The sequence below is a fragment of the Aspergillus eucalypticola genome (assembly GCF_003184535.1).
Source record: "Aspergillus eucalypticola CBS 122712 chromosome Unknown BO83scaffold_13, whole genome shotgun sequence".
In the NCBI taxonomy this organism is placed as follows: domain Eukaryota; kingdom Fungi; phylum Ascomycota; class Eurotiomycetes; order Eurotiales; family Aspergillaceae; genus Aspergillus; species Aspergillus eucalypticola.
In genome coordinates, this window is record NW_020290287.1 from 786,757 (window position 1) to 800,203 (window position 13,447).

Here is a 13,447-nt window from a genome sequence, read left to right on the forward strand (position 1 = left end):
TGATTTTTCTCCCCTTTTGCTCACCCATCCTTGTACTATTATTTCTTTTTTTCCTTTTCAGTTGTTCTCTTCTTATACTGTGTACTCCATCCATTTATCCGTTGCGCTTATCGCTTTGTTATTTACGCGCTTTTTCCTTCCTTCCCCCGCCTCCCTTCACAAAAAAGAGTCTCACTGGTTCTTGCGTTATCCTCGGACAGGATCCAGGGGTGTGAGTGTCAGAGACTCTGTGTGTGTGGCTTGTCTTTTTCATCTTCTCTCTCGCCATCCGTCTCTTTACTCTTCACCCATCCACACCATCGGAAGACAAGAAAGAAAAAAAGAAGCCCACCCCTCTCTCTTCTACTACTTCCCTCTGGATTGCTGCTATCCCTTTTACCGCCCCGGCTCCAACGGCCCGGTTCATTTTTCAAGATAGCCCCACCTTAGCTTTGTCGATTTTCCAAAAACCCCATCTCCGTGTGGTTCTTGTCGGACCTTCTTGTGTGCTCTTGTAGATGAATCGACCTCTCCCCCCTGGTCTACATGACGCCCAGCTCCCCAGATGAAGCTCTTCACTTCCGCGGCAAGACCCTGACTCCCGAGAGCCCTCGTCCGCTACACGTCGCGGAACCTGCCAGGATCCCGGTGCTTCAGAATCAAATGGACCCTGTTTTTAACGACACGTCGACTTATGAAAAGTCCGAGGCCTTCCTTGGCAATAGTTTCCAGGCGCATCCCAATGATTTCACCTCACTTCGTGGCCAATATGCAGGGCCCGGCGAAGTGAGGGGAACTACTGGCTCCGTGCAAGTGCCGGAGCAACCACCACCGCGCCAACCACCAAACACTCAAGGTAGCTTCCACTCGGATACGTCGCAGGTGGAGGATGGATCGATGAACAAGATTGCCCACGCACTGTCTGCTACGGCTACAACTGCCCAGGCGTCCTTTGCATCAGACCAACCCGCGCCTCCCATGGCCGGCGGTACCTCCTCCGCAGCCCAGGACGCTCCAACAGACTCTTCTCTAACCACTCTGCCTCCATCAGATCCCGCCTCCCTCCTAGCTCCTCCCCCCGATGTCCCTCCCTCTTCCTCCCATGCCGCTCAAGACACCCCCAGTGCGAGCGAGGTAGACCACGCAGTCGCCAGCTGGACCGCCCAGCCCGCGCCGCAAACTCGCCTAGACTCCCAGAGCAAAGCTGATGATAACACTGGTGAGGATGGTGTCGATTTTCAGAACCTCCTCGATAATCTGCCCCCTTCTTCCACTGCGCCCTCTGCCCCTGCGGTCTCAGAGACAGCGCCTTTGTCTACAGACGTTTCTGCCCTTCCCCAGGCAGGAACGGATGACGAGGCGCTCCAATCTTCCCTGGGACTTCCCCCCCGCCCCCCTCCCCAGGAGAAGCCCTCTATCCATCCCAACTACAATGCCAGTGATGACATCCGGTCATATCACCAGCTCCCCCCTAATACTTCCAATGCACAGCCCTCCCCCTCCTCCACCTACACCGCCCAGCAGAGTAATTATCAGTCCAATCTGGGCCTCCCCTCATTGGCTGCGGCTGGCGCACCGGGGACGTCCTCGGGTGCCAGCGCTTTGCCCCCTCCCCCCGTGCCGAGTTTCCAGCAGTCTACATCTACTACTACCTCCGAGACTCAGGGCTCCCCAGGACCAGTGAATAACAGAAAGGGTGGCGGTGAACGGGTAGTGGCCCGGCAGAACAAGAGTTCCGATGAAGACACGCCATGGGGCCCCGAGGTGCAGAAGAAGTACGATGAGTTTCTGCATGACGAGAGGATCTACGTAACCGAAGGTCTTTGGGACCGGTTCCCGCCGGGGTCTAGATTGTTTGTTGGTTAGTACTACTTGCTGTGTATGAAGACAAAGGCCCAAACAGTGATCTGACCCGAGGTCGCAGGTAATCTGCCCACTGAAAGAGTGACGAAGCGCGATTTATTCCACATATTCCACAAGTTCGGAAAGTTGGCGCAGATATCCATCAAGCAGGCCTACGGGTTCATCCAGTTCCTTGACTCGTCTGCCTGTAAACAGGCTCTCGACGCTGAGCAAGGAGCTGTTGTTAGAGGACGCAAAGTCCGTAAGTATACCCACTCGACAATGGATGTCCTCGCTTGAGACTCATCCGTGTTGCACCAGATCTCGAAATCTCGAAGCCACAGAGGAGCACCAGGCCCGGGGCCGCCCCGGCAGAACCTTCTCGCGCTCCTCCACCAAGGCGCTCGAGGTCTCCAGAATTCAGCCGGAGTGGTCCTTCTGGCAGCCGCAGTGCGAGAGCCCCGGCTGATCGTTACGACCGTCCGTACGAATCGGGGCGCGTGCCATTCAGCGATTTTAGGGATGAGCCCGGTCACCGTAGACGTGACGACTATCGGCCACCCCCTCCGCCTCGCTCGCCGTCTCCTCGTGCTTTCCGCGCCAGGGACGGGTACCGGTCTCGGGATAGAACTCCAGAGCGGTACGATCGACGCGAGAGGCGGCGTTCCCGGTCGCCCTACACGAGAGATCGCAGATATCGCACCCCTAGCCCACGGGGTCGTGGGTCTTACGAGGGTGATGCAGACCTGCCCGTTCCTCGGCGAGCTCCGAGAGACGTACCGGAAGTACAGATTCTTGTGCTCGAGGAATTGGATCGGTGAGTGGTTCTTGTTTTTCTTCTCTGTGGACCATCCATGCAATGTCTAATGCCGTGGCCAGCAACTTCATTCTCTTTGTGGAGAACTATTTCCGTAACCGGGGTCTCCGGGTGGATGTGCTCGTCCTTGGACCCCGGATTCCCCTGAACGCTGCTGTTCAACGACAGATCCAGGAGGGCGTACTTGCCGTAGTGAGGCTTTCGCGCCCGAGTCAGTTCTCTAGGAAAATTCCTCTGCAGGTGTTTGACCGGAGCGGGGGGGCAGACAACGTTCGCTCCAACGGTGAGTCGCCATTATCCTCAGTAAGTCTGCATGGGTTGTGGTTCACTGACAGTGTTCCTGCTAGAATACCCTGATGTCGAGCCCAGTATCGCCGCCGAAATTGTGTTCCATGCCCAGTCGATGCAGCGTGGCGCTCCCCCGGCGCCTTTCCCTCCCAACCCGGCATTTGGGGTTCCCCCGCTTCCTGCTCCAGCCGCAACAGTGCCTCCTCAGGCGCCGCTGCCTACCGTCGCCAATCAGCCCAATATTGCCAATCTGATTACCTCCCTTGACGGGCCCACACTACAATCGCTGCTGGGAGTGCTCCAGCAACGGCCGCCAGCCGTGCCAACGGCGCAGCAGCCGTTTCCTAGTGCCAGCACGCCGCATGGCGCAGCAGACCTCGCTAGCCTGCTGAACGCTGCCACTCGCCAGCCTGTTGCTGCTAACCCGCAACAGCAACTAGCTCCACCGCCCTTTCCTCTGCAAGCGCCAAATGCTCCTTTGGTATCCGACCCCAACTTGATTTCGTTACTTGCCAAGGGACTCGGAGGCCAACAGCCTCAAAACCAGGCAGCCGTTGGTCCCCATGTGCAGAACATCATGAACCAACTGGGCAAGTGGAAGCAATGATTGATGACATTCCCTGTTTTCTCTCGTCTTTTCTCTTTCCTCTCTTCCTCTTTCTCTCTGGCTTCGCAGTCGTTGGCCACATTCAAGGAGTCGGGCGTTGACTGATTGATTGATTGAGAATCGGATATGGAACGTTACCGCAGGTAAGGGTTATGAAGGTCCTGTTGTTGGGTTGATTTTCTTGCGCACTCGATCGAATCAGCGAATACACGTTATAGGGGTGCAATGGTTCGGTTTGCTTTGAGATACTGAATTAGACATCGGACAGCGATGTTGGGGTTCTATGCGGAGCTTTTGTATCTATTCTTATCCCCGGATTCTTGTGGGGTCTCAGGCATAGTGACTAGCATGACAGACACAATGCAAGCACACGGTAATTCTAATAAGCCACAGTTCCAGCCTATAGTGGAGAATATCTAGTAGCATGCGGTCCGGCAGTCATTAGAAGCCTGGTAAGCGTACATCAATATCGTACAGGTAGAAAGCCCTCAACGGGCGCCGCCACTTCCCCGATCACAAGCAATCAGCTCAACTATTCTTTTTCCATCTTCTTTACCGAGAGTTCCACCCTTGTGCTTTTAATTCTTGAACCTGGGCCGCATCTTCCTTCTTGATCCGCTCAATTGTCTTGTCCCGGTTATACTCCATCACGCGCTTCTCCTTGAAATATTTGACCTGTCATTCATACGTATACAATTAGCTTCAGATTCAATACTAAGAGACGAAATTGCCATGATTTTCTTCTCTCATGCCACATTGAACCCCAGCAACAAGTGAAAACCAAAGCGCAAGGAACAAAGCAAGAAACACATACCCACGCCCTCGAACAAGCCGTTTCAAACTCTGCAATCTCCTTTCCACACTTCCGGCGCGCCTCCTTGTCATCCTTAATTGCATCCAAGATATCATTGCGGTCGAGGCAGGAAAAGAACATGTCGCGGCCCTCGTAGCATCGTTGGCGGGAGGTTCGATCGGGAGCTATGCGGCCACCATCGGAGGCGGTGTTGGTAGATTCGGAGGACCAGGGAAGCCAGCCCATTGTTATTGTGTGTATGTGGTTGTGTAGAAGGGGTGCGAGGAGTAGATGAGGTTTCTAGAGTGTCCGGATATTGAACGACAATAATTGAGATGATGTATTGGTTGCTCCGCTCCGCCGCCGCGGACGCCGGTCATGTGGCGCTAACCCGTCCGGTCAAGTTGGCTCCAACATCGCCGAACGGCGCTCTGGATATTTATCGATCAATCAGCCCTGCAGCACCACGTCATACAACCCGAGGAAGTCTGCCCTGGGGTTACTTTCTTTCCGGCCTGGCGTTATTGAGGAACGCGTTAATTAGACTTGACGTCTCGCAAACATCACTCGGTTCGATAAGTTTGCGGTCAAATACACTACACAACTCCCGACCACCGCAGTTCGGGGGCCCTCCAACACACCCAACCTAAATCTAATCGCCTATAAACAATAAAAATATACAGTTCATGCCCCCGCGCCGCCGGGCCCCTCGAGCGGGCTCTCGAACCGACCTTCCCCCGCTGAAGATTGTCCGGAAGATCCTCCTCCTTCAAGTCGCCTACTATGTCACCGCCACGGCTCTCATCCTCTTTACGACGGTCGTCTACGGTACACCCTTCTCCCTCGACCTTGTCTTCAGCTGGAATGCCCTCCGCGGGGATACTACGATTGGATGGATGCTTGGCTTGGTGTGGTTGTTGACGAGTGGGATTGGGTGAGTTCTCTAGCTTGTCTTTCCGCAGTACAAGGCGCACATTCTAATAAGAAATGCACAACTAGGGCAATCTTCCTCCTTCTCCTCGTTGCTCGGTCCAAGCTTATCCCTGACTTTGCTCTTACCCTACACTTCCTCCACCTCATCGCTACAACCTTGTACACGCATTCCGTGCCCGCGAACTGGCTCTGGTGGGGCCTGCAAGGTGCGAGTGCCGCGTTCATGACGTTCTTGGGCATCTGGGCCTGTCGTTGGCGGGAACTGCAGCCCATCAGTTTTGGTGGCATTGGTGGGAGTAGTAGCAATGGCGGTACGTCTGCTGGGGCCTCAGGTGGTGGTGAGGCACAAAGTGGTGCTGGCGAAGAGGAGTCATTCTCACTGTCGAGGGGTAGAGGAAGGGGACGAGGCTTGCGCGATAGTAGCAGTGCCGGGGATGAGTACGAGATGGTGGAAATGAAGGGTGACGCGGCGGTATAGATTGCTTTCTTTTTCTCTGGTTTTTCTTCCCTTTTCTTTGTCATGACTTATCAGCCTTTTTATTATCTCTTTTTGACCTTGGAGTGCGTGAGACTGCCACTGGATGTGGGTATGGTCTATCTTCACGTTTGCTCCTGTTCTTTTCTCATGTATACCCTAGCTGGCTGGTACCTGCATTGGTGGCGTTGTTGGATTGATGCCAATTACTTCATTTCTCATTTTCTTCGACGTGTTGTTTTAACTTATATTGTGTGAAATATATAGATTAAACTTGCTGCGGCAAGGAGTAGGCATAGATTTGGAAGACATTGGTTTTACACACCCTACCATGATTTCGGATATATATCCGGAGACGTAGTAGTACTAGTACTACTCTGGTACATAGTGAGCCCTTGGCACCTCAACAAGAACCATACAGGGCCATTTAAAAAGAATGTTCGTTTAGCGTTATCTATATTTCCTAACCTTAGAAGATAGATACTAATGTCTATGGAATGAATTAGTTAGCTATTCCACAACAAGCTTGGTTTTAGATAACGCATGTTAAGAGCCATAGAAAGTCTTGTAACTATATACTAATAAAATATAAATAACCCTCAGAATATGTGGAAAGTATAAATTGCCAATCGTGAAAGTAGGCCACTAGCACACCTTAATGACCAGAGATAGTATCCAGTTCGTTGAAGTGTCAGCAAACTGTGCCACTTCCTTCATAGCATTACCGGTCTACTCATGCACTGGTTGCATCGTTCCATCTGGTAGTTTGTTAAACCATTATCACATCTACTGATCTAACAACATACAGTGCAGTGGTTGAACAGCTCATTTTCTTGCAACGGCAATGGGCAATGACCCCAACCCCCAAGAAACACACAAGTTGAACAATACAGACTTCACAGCCTCTACTAAACATCAAATTCTCGATTATTATACTTTACACATTCAAGAAAAGAACGATATACACCCGGGTACTGTCATCCGGACAAGTGCACCCTATCAAGACAAGGATGGAATCATGTCCCCGGAAGGCGCACGACCCGGGGCCGCGGCACAGCTTTTATCAAGCTATCAGAGCTCCCGTTCCTTCGGCGCAGTGCGCCTATCAGTTTACTTGACATGCAATTCCGGGGCTGCGATAAGCCTGAAGGATAACGACTGTAGATTAGTATCTAGCGTGCCCCTCATACATGTAGTATTTATACGTTGTCCCCGCCAACTCATCTTCCCCTCTCTTCACCAGGACACTCTATTCCAGAGATTAAATCACGGATCAAAAAGAACTAAGCTATATTGCTAGTAATCACCATGTCCGCTACCATCACCGAAACCACCACTAACCCCGTCCCCGTCGTCGTAGCGGCCGACAACAACAGCACCACCACCAGCAAAGCCCACATCGAAGATGCCGCCAACGACAAGGAGTTCCAATCTGTTGCACGGGGAAACCGTGCCGGAACGCTCAAGCTACGGGGTATCCCGACCTTTAGTGATCCTGTGGCTAAGCGGCAGTGGATGAAGGAGCATATGGCTGCTGCGTTTCGGTTCTTTGGCAAGAAAGGGTATGGGGAGGGTGTGTCGGGGCATATTTCTATGAGAGGTGAGTGATCATTTCTAGTATCACAATGCAATTGCAGAAGTTCGGCTCGACAAGTATTAATGGGATGTGCTACAGATCCTATCCTCAAGGATCACTTCTGGATGAACCCCTTCGCCAAGCACTTCTCCACCATTAAAGCATCGGATCTTGTCCTTGTTGACGCAGAGGGTTATGTCGCTGAGGGTGGGGCTCAGCTGCCCATCAACGAGGCCGGATTCATGATCCACTCCGAAATCCACAAGGCCAGGCCGGATGTTATTGCTGCGGCGCATACGCATTCGGTTTATGGGAAGACGTGGAGTGCGTTTGGAAAGCCGATTGAGATGCTTACTCAGGGTTAGTAGATTCATCCTAGAACAACTTGCTTGGGAGTGATTAGCCGATTTTCTCATCTGGTATGTATAGATGCATGCAACCTGTACGGAAAGGTCAGTGTCTATGAAGACCATGGCGGTATTGCCCTTGCGCAGGAGGAGGGTGAGCAGATTGCCCGTGCCCTAGGAAAGGACAACATTGCTTGCATATTGCAGAACCATGGGTGACTATGATACATATCATAATCCCAAGAATACCATATACTAACGACGGAAAACAGTCTTCTCACCGTGGGCCGAACTGTCGATGAGGCGGCTTTCCTCTACTTCAGCTTAGATAATGCCTGCCACACGCAGTTGCTGGCTGAAGCAGCGGCCGCGAACGGTGTTCCGAAGAAAATCATCTCGAATGAGGTGGCGAAGTATACTGCTGATGTTGCGCAAAACCATGTGAGTTACTCTTCTGTAGAAACTGTAGTGAATGGATGGATGGCTGACGATATACAGCACAACTTCTACACCGAGTTCCAGCCCGAGTACGAGCTGATCGTTGAAGAGACTAACGGAAAGGTTCTGCAATAAGGGACTGGTCTCTGCTAGCAATAGTGCTCATAATATGCATTTTACGTTTAATTGCCATGTCTGCAGCCTTGAAGATAAAACAACCCTATTGCAGAAGGTCTAACATAGAGCCTCCTAAAACAGCACATGTTTCCTCGTGCCACTTTAATCTAATAGATGTGATCGAGATAGGCAAGGCACATAACAAAAAAGAAAATAAAAAAAGAGAAATAAAAGGAAAGAAGAACCTCTCTGCTCGAGAAGTGTGGAAAAAGCAAAAAGATATGACAAGAGTGGGATTCGAACCCACGCCATCTTACGATGATCAGGAAGCTGTGAAGCTGGGTATTAAGGTGGACCTTAACCTGACGCCTTGGACCAACTCGGCCATCTTGCCTTGATTGATGAATTGGGCTGCTGTTTAATGCTATATATTCCAGAAGATCTGACATAACAATAACGAGGTTGTTATATGGCCATAAGTGTGCCTGAAATCGCTTACATGCAGTGATTGACTCGTATTTTATAGGTGGGTCTGTTATGGGGCTAACGAGAAACCACAACTAAGATTGATAAAAGTTTATCGACTACTTTTGAGACACAAACCTTACCAAGTATATGTTGGCAGAACGCGAGTCAGTAGATGTAGATATGGAGTGTGATAGGAGAATACTATTCAAGTGACGATGATACTGCCATCGTCGGATATATAAGCAACCAATGTGAATGCAGTGTGTTGTAAACATGTCAGATATAGACTGACCTGGCAGGATATGCTTGGGAAATATACACCGTCTTATGCCAGCTGACTAATGCACTAGGCGACACATGGCATCCCGAACAACAACTGCTGCTGCTTGTCTTCACGAGCATTTGAGCTGAACGATGGCTAACTGGATCAGCATCCCCCATTCTATCCTTTCTATCACATGGGAGTCTCTGCCACATTAAGCTTTGATTATCCTGCGGTCAAGCGGCCACCTGGGGTAAACAACACGGCTGGCCTGTAATCCATCTGCTTTGTTCGATACGGTGATACCCAAGCCTCTCTTATTTTGAGTTTCAGTTCCATATTCTCCAATTTCGCTGCTTCTTTCTTTCTTCCCAATCTTTCTTACCTGTTCTGCTTCCCTGATTGCCTCCCAATCAGACGCCACAAGCCATGGCGGACGGTGAACCCTCATACATAGACTACGAGGCCTTCCTAGACCCGGAATTCTCACCCGCCTCGTTTGCCAATTCCTTGGTTGTAGCCACCAACAATGCAACAGACACACCGCTGGATCTTTCAACCCCGCTTTCACGGGTGTTATTCGATCTTCAGGAGATCGACACCCACATCCATGCGCTGACCACTAAGTCTGCCCTCCCCCTACTGACGCACACGCGCGACCAGACCGCCGCAGCGGGCCGTATCCTCAAAGAAGCCGAAGAGCAGATCGCTTCGGTAACGCAGGGATATGAGCGGCTGGAAAGGGAAGTTCTCCGCAAATGGGAAGCTGCCGATGAGGCCAGGGTGGGTGCAGAGAAGTCGTTGGCTACTGTACGACTCGCACGAGCGGTTGCACGCTGTCTTTCTCTAGGCCGACAGCTGGACAGCCAGCTCGCAGAGATCGGAGGCCTTGATGCTACAGCCCCTGCAAAGGATGACTACCGGACCCTGGAACGGGCCGCCTCCACGATTGTGAGTCTACGTCGAATGTTCTCTGAGACGGCAGTAGGCGAGGAGGGTCACGGACTAGACCGCGTCAAGGTCATCCGAACGCTGCGCAGTGAGCTTGTCATCCCCGCCGAGAACATGGTCAAGACGAGAGCCCAGCAAGCCATCGGCCGGTTTACCATGTCGACCATTGCAAGCGCGGGCTCTGGCTCCCAGTCTCAAATGAGCTACAAACAGGCGCGCGATGCCAGAGCACGCCTCGTTTCTGCCGTCAACATCTTGTATCTCTTATCGCCGGTCCCCAAAAATGTCACCTCCGCAGCAAGCTTCCAGCCAGACTTGCTCCTCTCAACCCTGCAAGGATACATGCAAACGGCCATTTCCTCGTCCCTGAGTAACCTCACTCGGGCGCTCACCATGTTGCCCACTCTCGAGCGCACTCTCTCCGACCTGTCTGCACGCTGCCAGGATGTCTTTGCCCTGGAAGCTATTCTCAACAACCTGCGTCCACCCTCGCATCCACTCTTCCCCCCAGCAGCACCTGCTGCAGCTGCAGCTGCTGGCACCCGCAACGGGGAACAGCCGGAACCACAGGTCCAAGCCAGTGGCAAGAATAATCTGCTGCAACCATTGCTGAATGCTCTTGACACGTCTTCCCTCCCATCCTACTTTTGGCGATCACTCGCATCGTACCTCGCGGCTCGTGTGCAGGAAATCATCAACCGCGGCGGCGTGTCCGCCCGGACATTGCGCTCCAACCGGGACCGTATCAAGAAGGAAGTCAAGGACTGCGTTCTGCGGGGCTCGCAGCTCCCCACATCAATCCTCGGCACTGAGAAGCGACTGGGGGTTGACTCGGGATTGGAGAGGAGCTGGGAACGGGAAGCAGCTGTTATGGTCAGTTCTATTGCCAGTGTACTAGATAGACAGGCATGATGGGGAGCGCATTTGAGGCGGTGCAGTATGTATTATAATGATAAATAGCTACCAACTAAATACAATAACGCCATAATATACCCTACCACATCACATCAAACACATGCATGTGCAGTGAGTAAGCAATTACCTCAGGGCACACAGTCAAAGCAAGCAAGCAAGCAAGTAGGCAAGAAAGAGTAAGTAAGTAGTACAGCAGACCCATTTCCCATGTGAAATGAAATGTGAAATAGACAGGTACACACTGACCGCATACATGCATACATGCATCATCATGATCATCAGCTGACACCAACCCACCTGCGCCCCATCCCATCCCCCCTGGCTTGCCTTATCCTTCCACATCTCCAAACAAAATAAATAGTAAGCGTGAAGGTGGGAGGTAGTAAGTAAGTATTACTCAACTGTGCAACCATACATCTCTCAACCAATCATTGGGAGTTTGACTTCGCCTCACACTTTTTCTCTTTCCCTCTATTTTTCTTTTTTGTTTTTCTTTCTTTTCTTTTTGTTACTGGAAAGTTCACTTACTACTACTAAGCAAGCATACGTATGCTTTGACTGATCTGATTATTTTGATATTTAATGTTTGTGGGCTGGTAATATGTCGGAGGATATCTTGTTCATATTTAGGGTTTCTTTCTTCTTGATACTTTTTAACTAATATAGTATACTAGTTTTAGAATGGATTGTTGCTTTTTTTGCCACTACGTAAGTGAGTATGTATGTTATGTCTGTGCCTAGATTACGATACGCACTGACTTAAACTTTGGATCCTCGATAAAGTAGTGATGCGTAAGTAGTATATAGGCTGTGTAGGTGGTAGGAGGATTGTTGGTTGGTTGGTTGGTTGGCTGGCTTGATGTATGATGTGAGTCATACATGTTACTTAACTAGCAACTTACTTACTTGGTCTACAAGTAATCAAGTAAAGTATTAGGTTCAAGATTTGGGGTCTGGAGTTTCGATCTTAGTTTCTTAATCTCTTATTTGGGTTGGGTGCTACAAAGTAGTAGTGTATTTATATATACCTTGGGTGTTTGGGGGAAAGGGTACGAATACTAGTACTAACTAGTATATATTCTTCGGCGGAAAGGGATTCAGATTTAGGACGAATGGAAGGAAAGCACCGTTTAGTAGATACTTACTTGCGCTATGATAAATGTATTTTAGTAGTGTGCTGCATGTGTTTTGCCGCCGGAGAGAGAAAGAGAGAGACAATCACATAATGTAAGACGTCAGCATTCTGGATCCAGGACCCGCTGTGATCTGATGGTCTTATACGTAAGCGTTTAGGTGGATAACTTGTTGCTGATGGGATTCCTAATTATCTTTATTGTTCTTTTATTTCTATTTGTTTTATTGTATATATTCATTAAGTGGTTGGATTATTGATCACCTACTACTATACGGAGAAGATGGTATAAGTCTAATGAACATTGAAGTACTAGGTAATGTTAGTAGTAGTAGTAGTAGATACCCCAACAATACCTTACCAGGTACACCCCTCTCTTGCAACGCAGGTACCTGCTTTGTACTCCATCTCTCAGCGGGTAGCACAAGCAGACTAAAGAAAAACGAAACCACTACTAGTTTAGTCCTGTCAGCCAGTCAGCTAGGCCAGATAGCACACACACACACACACACACACACACGTACATCCGTGCACGCGCCCTTCTTTTTCCCTTTCTTCTAAGTACTCTCCCTTCTTCTCATTAGCCCCGGGGACATCCCACTTGGACTACACAGTTACTGTACTTATCATACCCCCGCTTTCCCATTGATAAGAACCCGACGGCAAGGAGGGGAAGGGGAAAAAAAAAGGGAAATGAAATAATAATAGATAGATTAGAGGCGAGGGATGCATTGGCAGTTCCCGTCATCACCGATATCGATGTTTCAGATACAACAGGGATGGGACAGACCCGTGTCACCTGTCATCAATCATCATCATCATTATTGATTGAACCTGTCTTACGGGATCCCCTCACACCCGCTCTTATCCCTCTTCAGCATCTATACAACCATCTTCTCCTCTTGTCTCCCTCCCGCTTCCCCTTGATGGACATCGTAGTAGCCACTCCACTATAGATGATCTTGGCACAAAAGGGGGGAAGCTAAACCTGATTGACTCTCTATTTTGCCCCTCAGTGGCGCGCGCGTGTGCCGGTGGGCTTATCAGGTTTTGGAAATGAGGGGCAAGCAACCAGTGCAAATGGAGGAGAAAGATGGGTGGTGGTGCAATGATGAATGGGCCTGCTGGTCGGGGAGGCGTGGTACCTTTACCTGTGCGTTCGCCCGTGCTCCTGTGCCTTACCTGCTCTTGGGCCTGTTCATTGGTGGATTACTAGACTGGCAGTGCCACGTCGATCACCCAGACCGGATCTCTGCAGTGCTAGAGGGGGGAACTAACTTACCCGCCCTTTTTTACGAGACGAGCGTTTCCACCCCCTCTTCCCTTTCGACCCTGGGAATGATGGCGAGATCGGACTTGGTTTAAGGTGCTATATTTTACGATCCTGCTGGGAGTTGAAGGTCTGGGGGGACCGGACTGATTCATCTAGAGCTTGGTGCCGCTACCTTCCGAGTGGAAGTTAGGTTAATCCAGGATCGGGCAACTGACAGGTTGCTTCATACTGACA

The 13,447-nt window shown here is 50.5% G+C and overlaps 5 protein-coding genes and 1 non-coding gene across 6 annotated transcripts; 4 read left to right on the forward strand and 2 right to left on the reverse strand.

Moving 5' to 3' along the window:
• Positions 1 to 48: 48 nt before the first annotated feature.
• Positions 49 to 3,926, forward strand: BO83DRAFT_378798 (putative RNA-binding protein (Nab3)). Its single transcript, XM_025531347.1, has 5 exons — positions 49 to 1,840; positions 1,904 to 2,083; positions 2,143 to 2,638; positions 2,701 to 2,921; positions 2,986 to 3,926. Exons 1-5 carry the CDS (start codon positions 526 to 528, stop codon positions 3,531 to 3,533), a joined length of 2,760 nt encoding a protein of 919 aa, XP_025388006.1. The 5' UTR covers positions 49 to 525; the 3' UTR covers positions 3,534 to 3,926.
• On the reverse strand, positions 3,830 to 4,713 carry BO83DRAFT_361771 (cytochrome c oxidase subunit 6B family protein). The gene is made up of 2 exons (XM_025529478.1): positions 4,348 to 4,713; positions 3,830 to 4,208 (listed from the first exon to the last, which is right to left on the reverse strand). The coding sequence occupies exons 1-2, from the start codon at positions 4,570 to 4,572 to the stop codon at positions 4,086 to 4,088; spliced, it is 348 nt and encodes a 115-aa protein (XP_025388007.1). The 5' UTR covers positions 4,573 to 4,713; the 3' UTR covers positions 3,830 to 4,085.
• A 51-nt stretch (positions 4,714 to 4,764) lies between these two features.
• Positions 4,765 to 6,038, forward strand: BO83DRAFT_378800 (protein SYS1). Its single transcript, XM_025531348.1, has 2 exons — positions 4,765 to 5,260; positions 5,326 to 6,038. Exons 1-2 carry the CDS (start codon positions 5,013 to 5,015, stop codon positions 5,735 to 5,737), a joined length of 660 nt encoding a protein of 219 aa, XP_025388008.1. The 5' UTR covers positions 4,765 to 5,012; the 3' UTR covers positions 5,738 to 6,038.
• Positions 6,039 to 7,012: 974 nt separating this feature from the next.
• Positions 7,013 to 8,366, forward strand: BO83DRAFT_378802 (class II aldolase/adducin domain protein). The gene is made up of 5 exons (XM_025531349.1): positions 7,013 to 7,334; positions 7,410 to 7,670; positions 7,740 to 7,872; positions 7,930 to 8,098; positions 8,156 to 8,366. The coding sequence occupies exons 1-5, from the start codon at positions 7,043 to 7,045 to the stop codon at positions 8,228 to 8,230; spliced, it is 930 nt and encodes a 309-aa protein (XP_025388009.1). The 5' UTR covers positions 7,013 to 7,042; the 3' UTR covers positions 8,231 to 8,366.
• Positions 8,367 to 8,494: 128 nt separating this feature from the next.
• Positions 8,495 to 8,606, reverse strand: BO83DRAFT_t158. Its single transcript has one exon. It is a non-coding gene; the product is annotated as a tRNA-Leu (tRNA).
• A 486-nt stretch (positions 8,607 to 9,092) lies between these two features.
• On the forward strand, positions 9,093 to 10,852 carry BO83DRAFT_378803 (Golgi transport complex subunit COG5). Its single transcript, XM_025531350.1, has one exon. The coding sequence runs from the start codon at positions 9,372 to 9,374 to the stop codon at positions 10,803 to 10,805; it is 1,434 nt and encodes a 477-aa protein (XP_025388010.1). The 5' UTR covers positions 9,093 to 9,371; the 3' UTR covers positions 10,806 to 10,852.
• The last annotated feature ends 2,595 nt before the right edge of the window (positions 10,853 to 13,447 follow it).